The sequence below is a fragment of the Nymphaea colorata genome, chromosome 4 (assembly GCF_008831285.2).
Source record: "Nymphaea colorata isolate Beijing-Zhang1983 chromosome 4, ASM883128v2, whole genome shotgun sequence".
Lineage (NCBI taxonomy): Eukaryota > Viridiplantae > Streptophyta > Magnoliopsida > Nymphaeales > Nymphaeaceae > Nymphaea > Nymphaea colorata.
In genome coordinates, this window is record NC_045141.1 from 17,389,257 (window position 1) to 17,399,244 (window position 9,988).

The 9,988-nt window shown below is 40.2% G+C and overlaps 1 protein-coding gene across 1 annotated transcript; it reads right to left on the bottom strand.

Annotated features, from left to right (window-relative positions):
• Window positions 1-792: 792 nt before the first annotated feature.
• Window positions 793-6,080, bottom strand: LOC116253417 (uncharacterized acetyltransferase At3g50280-like). The gene is made up of 2 exons (XM_031628219.2): window positions 5,626-6,080; window positions 793-1,817 (listed from the first exon to the last, which is right to left on the bottom strand). Exons 1-2 carry the CDS (start codon window positions 6,052-6,054, stop codon window positions 951-953), a joined length of 1,296 nt encoding a protein of 431 aa, XP_031484079.1. The 5' UTR covers window positions 6,055-6,080; the 3' UTR covers window positions 793-950.
• Between the last annotated feature and the right edge of the window lie 3,908 nt (window positions 6,081-9,988).

Here is a 9,988-nt window from a genome sequence, read left to right on the forward strand (position 1 = left end):
AGCAGTTATTGACTTCTTTAGAACGGGTAAAATATTGTGAAGCATTAATCATACCAATCTCATGCTTATCCCGAAAAAGAGAAGTGCAGTCAAGATTGAAGACTTTAGACCCATTGCTTTGTATATTAGCTTATACAAAATTGTTTCCCAAGTCATGGCAACCAGAATGCAGAACATTCTCCAAATGTATTATAAGTAAAAATCAAGGAGACTTTGTTAAGAACCGGGTGATCCATGACCAAATAGCCCTGACTAATGACATTATGAATTTGTTATTTTCATTGGATAAGGAAGCAGCGTGTTTAAAGTAAGATGAACCTTTGGAAAGCTTAGGACAGGTTGTCATGGAATTTGCTTTCATGACTTGGAGCCTTTACTGCACAAGTTAAGAGATAGCGTTGCTCTCCCCCTAAAATTGTCCCTGTTTGTTTTGCAAATGAGATGGGTACTATTCAGCAGGGCCTCCCGCAAGTCTGTTAGCCTGAAAATAAACGAAGACAAATCTATGTTGTTCCCGATCAATGTAGACTTACTGAAAGCATCCAAGTATTCCTAATATTATAAAATGGAGTGTGGTAGATAGTCTGATGAACCGTGTGTCCCGCTAATAAATGGAAGACTCCAAGAAGATCATCGCAACAATTATAACAACTCGATCCACTCATGGGTTCGAGCCATTGGTTCAACAATCCCAACCCGCCTCCTACCAGTTTCGGTTTCAACTCTAAAAAAGTTAGGAATCACGATAATCATTTCATTAATAGTCTCCTTTTTGTAGATCCATTCATTTTGATACTTGACTAAACTTCGAGAGTGCTACAATAATTTGTTAAGATTTCTTAAGAGATTGGAGAAAAAGTTGGCGAATTGAAAAGCTAACATTCTAGCATATGCAGAACAGTTGTGCCTCATAAAGCATAATACTGTTTATCTAGATCCTCATAGTGTTGCTAGTTTGAAGCTAAGGCCTCCCTCAGCTCCTCATCCAACAGCAAGTTTCTCATGGTTTGAAGCGGTAGGCAAACCTCCAGATCGACGCTCCCAATTCCCTCTCTGCCTTGTGAAGCCACCACCTTCCCGTCAATCGTCGCCGCAGGCTCGTTGAATGAACTCATCGGCCTCCCCCACCCAAAATCATTTCCGTAAATATCAAACCTTGGTGAGCCTGCAACCAATATACCGCCCCGCCCAAAGAAGGCCGCCGGATTCCTGGGGCGGCGCTCCCTTAACAATCCCTTCAGCTTCTCCTCTTTAGCGTCAACAATATAATTCGCGATTTTCTCGTGTATGGCCCGGGCGGCCAAGCCCAGTTCTTGGCCCAGTAGCTCGCCAGCAGTAGATGTCGCACAAGCAAGACCAATGCAAGTACCAAAGTATTCCTCCGGCATTGGTGGGTTGCATCTACGCCTGTCCTCTACGGCCAACCAACAATTGGTAGTCTGCTCTGCTTCCAATGCCCTGGCTCTTGTTATGGCTCGCCAAATTAGTGCTGTCAATGCCTGCAGGGAAGAGATTTCTCCCTTCTCCATCTCCCCTTGTTGGTTGGCTTTGGCTTTCAGGCTAACCACTGCTTTCCTGCTGAAATGGAAAATGTGCTCTCTTACACCAGCAAGCCACTCGATGCTGGTCACTTCTTCTTTTGTGGGGATGTAATGGATGGGTTCAGAGGCGTGGATCATGACCGGCTTGCGCGATATCTGTTGGTTTCCTCTGCTGAGTTCCGACCAGCTGTTCATGAAGTGCCAAAATGACTGGCCGTCTCCGACGCTGTGGTTGCATGAACAAGCAATGAATACACCGTCGGCTAACTCTGTAACCTGAATATTTTAAAGAGCAAAAGTCTTTGAGCGATAAAGAATATGAAGCCTTTGTTCATGTAGAAAAAAAAAATTGTGAGAGCTTTATTTTCCATAAAAAAAAGGATAATACGAAAATCATCAGAAATGGTCTTTGGAGAGGGTTGGCACAATGACTTAGGGTAGGGATGGATTAGATAACTATTCTGAGTGTCAAATGTGTTAACTTCTTATACTATAAAAAAAAATACAATCAACGATGTACAACCCTAAGAAGGTAAGGGTTTGGGTAAGAGTTCAGCACTTTTACTGGGCAGTGAGTCTCTCCATTCACCCAGAAATTTATGGGATGTGCATTAGCGGGTATCCAGTAATTGCAAGCTAATACTTGAGCACATTGTATATATGATTAAAGGGTATTTGATTAGAAGAAGAGTTGACAGAGCTGTGATGGTCACTGTGTACATTTAGAGGTCGTTTGATTGTGTTGGAACACGGCGGAACAGAACAGACACGTTCTGTTTTGACAAAATTGACACAAACATCGGACAGAGAACAGTAAAGACAGAACGGACAGAGAACAAAGGGTATAAATAGGAGAGACGTTCCTACGCGTTCCGTCGTTTACCACGGAACAACACATCGAGGAACGCAGACTCCCCGACCCCGAGCTCCTCTTGCCTCGCCCTTTCTCTTTCTTTCCCTCTCTCCTTCTCCTTCGTCTCCGCCCGACCTGCTCATTCTCTTCTGTCCGTCTCCTCCCCAGCTTCCCCTTCTCCATCTCCGCCCCCGTCTCTGCCCCTTCTTCTCTGTCTCCGCCCCGAGCTGCCCCTTCTCTTCGTCTCCACCCGGTCGCTGCCCTAGCCCTTTCTCTTTCTATCCTTCTCCTCCGTCTCCGCCCCCTCGCCCTTTCTCTTTCTCATCCTGAAAATCTATTGCATCTTCACCGGCAGATCCTCCTCACCGTCGCAGTGTGTGCCCTTCCATCTTTTTTTCTGTTCTTGAAGATTCCCACACACTTGCAATCCATCAGACTGATATCTTACTGATATTATGGAAATGAAAAAATTGTAAATGGTCTGCCAAATAACATGGTCCCGTGCCTGGCCAAGGGGCAGTAACTACAAGTGGACGGAAGAAGAGAGTAACTACAGTCTACAGGTATGCTCCTGAGCTTTTCCCCTTTCCATTTTGGAAGTAATGCATTTAAACTCGAAATGCTAGTCATATTGTTTGACACTGATGCTACCCCAAATTTGAATGCAGGTGATATGATAGTTGGACCAACCAAAACTCCTTTCATGAACGAGATATCGACAGGCTTGACACAGTATTACCCAATTTTATGTTCTATATGCCTAGAACGATCTTGCATGCCAAACGTTTGGCAAAATGTTTGAGAGAGAAATGCCAAACAAATGAATGAATGGCATTTGCTCTTGAAGTCGCTTTGAGGTCAGAGTAGCCTTGAGTTTGTAAGTATGGCATGGGCACAAACAAATGAATGGGATCTTATGTTAATCATGTTATTCTGAAACTAATTTTCAGGTATTTTCTCTTCATTAAGATCAATCAATCTAAATGTGCACATGAATTTAGTTTAGAGAGAATGGAAAAGTCATAAAGAATTTGTGAATATGGTTATAACATGCGGCCCACAGGAGCAATGTGAATGGCTTCACAACTGTTCGTGTAGCTTCTTCACCTGCAGAACTTGGGAACCGATACTAGGATCTCCAAACACAAAAACAGAAAAAAAGAATCTTATGTGTTAGGAGCGTTGAAAGTTATGACAAATGTGGACTATCAAAATTTGAAGCCCATATGAAAACCTCCACGTTATCAATATCAGGTGAGATAGGAACATGGATCATCTGTATTGTCTCTAGCCTCTAGGCCATTTGAAGAACTCTCTCTCTCTCTTTCTCGTCAAAATTTGAAACCAGTCTGGGTCTATCTTGGGCCCAACCTGACTCGCATTCCATATGTACAACTGTGTTTTATGTGCTCCGAAGTTACAGTAACATTGAAATTTAGACATGGCGGCAGAAACATTTAAAAACCAATAAGCTTTGACAACATTGCCACATGATTGAGACATCATATACTACAAGTTTAATGCACACAATTGTCGGAGTCACGCAGTTCATCTGAGTTTGATGAATGTCTACATTTCAAGTACTACGTGAGTTTGTGATCTTAGCTGTTAGAGAAGAATGCGTAACCTATCGCTTATACACAATGCCCAATAACAAGAGAGAGCGAGAGAAGAAACAGACAGCCTTGGTTGCTTACCATTTGTCATCATGAAGGCGGAGCCTTTTCTGCGGTGCTTTATTGAAGAACTTAAGAACAAAAAAAAAAAGGAAATTGTAATGTTGCCTACTCTTGTCTCTATTTGTCCCAATCACATATCATAGACGAAATTTCATTTTTTATAATGATTATAAAATTTGTGGAGTGTAGTGATTATTTGGTCGTAATTGGAGATATATTATCAAATTTGTTTACTTGAATTCGGGTTTAAATATAATGTCATATTGCATCGGAACCATTGACACCACTTTTAAACCCAAAGCGCTTCACGAGAAAATTTCTCTTAAAACAAACGTCAGACAGGACAAATAGAACAGACGTATGCAAAACAAACGCTGGACAAAATGAACATTGTGTTCTGTTCCTAAAATCATCAAACGGTGGACAAGGAACACCATTATTCATGAGGACAGGACAGTAGTGTAATGGACAGGACGTCCTGTCCGTCCTGTCCCAGTGGACAGCAATCAAACAACCTCGAATGTTCAACAAGTGAGTTTAGCCTGAGTTGAGACAGCTCGAACCCGACTGACTCACATATTGCTTGACTCGAACTCGTGCTGAGCTTTATGAGGCAAGCTAGAGCTTGACTCGGTTAACCAAGTGTGAACTTGAGCCCATCTTATTTAAGCTAGTAAGTGAATAATGATTTTCATCTTCTTGAAAAACCAACTAAAGTATTATTCCACTGTTCCTATCTAAAATATAAATTGTTCACCAGAAAGCAATGTGTGAAGAATCTCTACCTAAATTTCATTGCTCATATAAAAAATAAATTATACACTTATTCGTATAACCTAGTGTTCAAACAAAAAACCTATTACCTGGTTTGCGACTTGCGGTTGCAGCCCGATAAAAAGAGGTGGAAAGAAGAAGAAAAAAATGAAGTAAATGAGAGAGAGAGAGAGAGAGAGAGAGAGAGAGAGAGGGTGGGGTAGGGGGAGGGGAGAAATGAAAAATAAAGAGAAAGAGAATGAAAGATATAGCTAGAAAAATGGAAAACAAACAAGCCGACTCGAGTTTGAACGAGTCAAGCTTGTGTAACTTGAACTCGATTAGTTTATTACTCGAGTTTCAACTCGTCCTCGAACTTGACATGTTTAATAAACGAGTCGAGCTAGAGTTGAGCTTATAAAAGTGAGTTCGAGCCTAGCCTGAGCTAGGTCGAGTAGTTGCACATTCCTATGATGGCTTGCAAAAGAACGAAGATCTGACTGGGGCTATTCCACGACAAGGAAAATTTGGAGATGAGCAATCCAGATCTATCTTTCCTTAGTCGAGCCAAAACAAATCTAAATGAAGGGGATTATGTGAGATCTCAAACTGCAAGTGTAGATGCTAGAAAGGGCGACTTTCATTCCCAATTTTCTTTGGCGGACAGAACAAATCATTCAACATTGCTAAAAGCGCTACATATTCTTTTGCTTAAACGCTTATCGTATATACTACAAATTTGGTATTGCTTTCATGATGTTCCTGTTGCTACTTTCTAATATATATGATACAAGCGTACCTGTACAGCAAAGAGTGGCAAGGAATGACCGTCGTGGTTGACCGCACCAATCAGTGGGAAGAAAGATTTCACAATGGCCGGAACATCTCCTGCGCAGATTAAATCCGAAACACTGATGTCATGGCAAGCTGCAACCACCAACTGAGCTCCATCGTTGTTGCAGTCGACAAAGACGGTGGTTTCTGGGTCGGTGGCGAGGCGGCCGGCCAAGGGGTAGAAGTGGAGGAGGCAATTTGAGAGGGAGACTCGCAGCTGTTGGACGACATCGTCGAATGGTATGGCTGGTTTGGAGTAGAGAAGGCCATTGTGCATGTAGGCATCAGAGAGCAAGACGAAGCCCACGACTGTCAAGTGGCATGGGGATCTTTCCAAAGGTTGGGGAAGACGAACGGGAGAAGTTGAAAGCACAGAGACTTTAGGGCTCGACATCGTGTTCCTCCACTCATCAACAAAGCTTCAAGTATCTCTCTCTCTCTCTCTCTCTCTCTCTCTCTCTCTTTCTATATATATATATATATATTCATCAACCAAAAAAGACAAAAGAAAAGCCAAAGCGGCTATCACTGACTGTTAGCGCATCAAAATACAATTTCAAGTATTTGGATTTTTAAAACAAAACTTTTGACGGGTTGTTTTAGCCAATGTATATTTTCCTTCACTTCTCAGTCCCATGATTCCTTAAGCATATTTTAATTTGAGAAATCGGACTTGCCATGCTCAGGACCAAAACGAAGATGGAGGGTCTTTTCAAATTCATCTCCTAAGCAATTCCTCGGTGGCTGGAGATACATACATTGGCTACAACAATCTGTCAAAAGTTTTATTTTAAAAATCTCAAATACCCCAAATTATATTTTGATGAGCTAACAGTCAAAAGGGACGGCAGCTACTAGTGACTTATAAGTGTTCCTTAGCGGTTTTGGCTTTTCTTTTGTCTTTTTTAGTCGATTGATGAGCACATATATATATATATATATATTATTTATTTATTTCTTGGCATATGACACTAACACTTATTTGGTGCACTGCTAATGACTTTTTTATAAATTTTTCATGTGTTCCAATGATATTTTTAAAAACTTTTCATGTGTGATCAATGGCACCTTTAAAATTTTTTAGTGTGTTGTTAAGGATTTTTGAGATATTAAAATATAAAATTTTAAAATTTTAAATATGGATGGGCATCAAATCAAATACCCGTGGGTATAAAGTTCGGTTCAACGAAGGGGCTACCGGCAAGAACTTTTGGGCCAGCCCAATCTCAATTTTGTGAAGCTTTAGGCCATTTCAGACGGGCCCAATGCCAAGTTGTGCTTTGTTTATGATTTAATGAATTTAAAAATTAATTAAAGTTATTTTAAATTGATTTTAAATTAAAATCAATAAAATAAAAAAAAGATTGAGATAGCATCGACTGACAGTACTGGCAAAATTGATTGTTCACTCTTTCCTGCTTTGCTGAGGCCATCAGATCAATCATCAAGTAATATAAGTAAAAATCTATTTAAATTTAAAGCGGGCACCGAATCCTTCTGAGCGATCGGTCTCGGTGTTCTCCCTCAGTCCGTCGATTTCTTTATTGTATCTTACCCCTCTCGCAGTAGCAGCACGTGAGTGGACCGCCATGGATTTGAGCTGTAATGGGAACATAAGAAGCAACCAGTGAACTGGAAACCATAATGAAAGAACTGTTTGATGACAAGATGTTAGAAAGGAAAGAAAAGAACTGTTTGAGAACAAGATGTTGAAAAGGAAAGAAAGACAGATCAGAGTTCGGTTGTCAATAATAAATTAATTATCCTGAGGCAAAACCATTGCAATCGCAATAGATACACAGGGCGTGCTTCTGGGAGCAGATTCCCCATCCCCTTCATCGAAATTCAATAATTAGACATGAAATATCCTTTCCTTCTTCTCTTTAATATATATATATATATATATATATATATATATATATATATATATATATATATAAAATAGCCTCATCTACTTCTTGAACAGGAACCTGCAACATAAAACCGAAAGAAAACTGTGAAGGTGAAATATGACATTCTATTATATGTTATAGCACAAACTGCTTAATGTGATAAATCAATCATTAAAGTTTTCACAATGAATTATCTAGTCACAGTTAGAATTTACTTATAATTTATGTAACGTTCAAGAAGACCCCATTTAAATAAATCAAGAACAACTATATATCAAATCCATGAAGATATGTATCAGCTTCTCCCCTTGGAGTTTGTCACATTACGATGATGACTATATATATGTTCTGTGCTGCTTTGCTATTTCCTCGAGATTCACCCCTCCACATGCCTTTTGCAAGAAAGCCCCGTAGACTGTTCTTTAATCCAGACCCGAATGATCACGGATTTCCTTACAACATGATTGATCTCCCTGCTTTCAAGAAGCCTGCTTGGGATACATGTGTTGAACAAGAAGCACAAACATACAAATGAGGTTTCAAAAAATGACTCCCCGTGCTTCCTTGGGTCTGCTTATGAGTTTCCTTTCCTCATCATAGCAACAAATTTATCATAATTGATCCTTCTATCCTGTTCACATTAAAAAGCAGCTAACATTCTATTATTACATGCATGCTTAGTGGAAAATTTCCCCCTTGTAAGACCTTGCTTGAGGAAGAGAGCATTTAGAAGAAAACCAAGTTCTAAAGAAAATTAAGAAATGTTAGTCAATGAAGCATGAGCGGTTAAATTCTCCACTCATGAGCTGTTAAATTATCCACCCACGTTAGTCTGAAAGGTCTTTAAATTTGCAACAAACTGATTTTTAATCATATTGTGAAATTCATGATAAGTCATCGGGGCCAACCCGCCGATAAGCCATCAGGGCTGACCCGGTGCCTAATTGTTGAGACCGAGTTGGGCTGGATACTAGCTACCTATCGAGTACCTTGCTCAATGCTCGAGATTAATTCAAAGTGAAAAGAAAGCCTATTAGTAAAGTGAAGATGCAGAAACCATTGATCGATAGTGCTGACAAAATTAATGGTTAACTGTTTCCTGCGTTATTAAGACCATCAGTTTTGCCATCAATAGTCGTGTGTCAACCTTTTGTACTGCAAAAAAGGTGTACTGACATACAAATAGTGCATAGCGGAGGGCCTACTTCCAGGCACCGAAAGACAACTTGGGAGGTAGGATTAGCTTAATCTCATCTGAAAATAGAAAATACTGATGTAAGGAGTAATATTGGTGATGATCAAGCTAACTTAAAATACAACCATCAATGGTACTTAATAAATTACCACAAACAACTTAAGGAGAAAAAGAAGCCATTGATCGGTAATTAAAAGAAATCAGTAGTCAAGGCAGCAGCACAGGCGATGTCCAACTGGTTCTTGCTTTAGTTGTTTGCAACAATATTCTAGATCGGCACGAATTGGCTCAGTAGCTTTCACTGCTATATAAAAACTATAAAGAGCAGTCGTGGGTCTTTCCTGAAACTTGTCTTTCCTTTGAATAATATTTAACATCATTTCTTTCGTGAACGCAGGTTCCTGAACCATGTTAGTATAACAACGCGACCCATTCCTGAGCTCAGGCCTCTAGTTTGGCGGATCCCCAACTCACCCCATAGCAGTTTCAGCTCAAACTCCAAAAAGGTTAGAACAAGACAATCATCTTATTAATGAGTTTCTTTTATAAGCCATCGAAGATCTCTCACAATTTTAATATAGACTAAATTTGTAAAGTGTTATTGATAGACTAGTGTTTAATTTTTTACTATTTTTTTAATTTTTAGTTGGATCCATAATTGAAAGATAAAATATGATATGCATGCACCAGCTACAGTGCATGCAATCATTAACGAGGAAATCACGAAGGCATATATCAAATCTGAAGAGGTTGTGAATGCTCACGTTGACCCTCGCAACACTTCGCTGGTGGGTTTCTTTGAGTGGACGCCGTGGGTTTGAGTCTCATGCGGAAACAAAAGCAAGCTGTCAATTGGAAACAATGGTCATCTGTCTCGGGATGCGTTGGATGGATCTTCTTCAAATGGATCCCATCATCACCGTCGGGCGGGCCATGTGAAGTACGCTTAACTCTAGGGGTTGTGCCCAACACAGACGGCCTCTGTGGCCGCCATCTGGCCATGTGAAGCATGATATTATACGCTGCTCCTTGTTAGATGTCATTAAAAATGCATATCTTTGTAAGTCAAAATCTAAATAGGCTCCTTAGAGGGATGGAAGGAAGGAAGGGTGAAAGCTTCACATGAAAATACTTCTCCTACTCACTCTACCAAAATAGTCTGATCCATGGGTTTAACTACATTGGTAGGATGTGGGTCCTAAGAAATTAAAATCAATAAGCCTATGTTTGTTACCTTATAT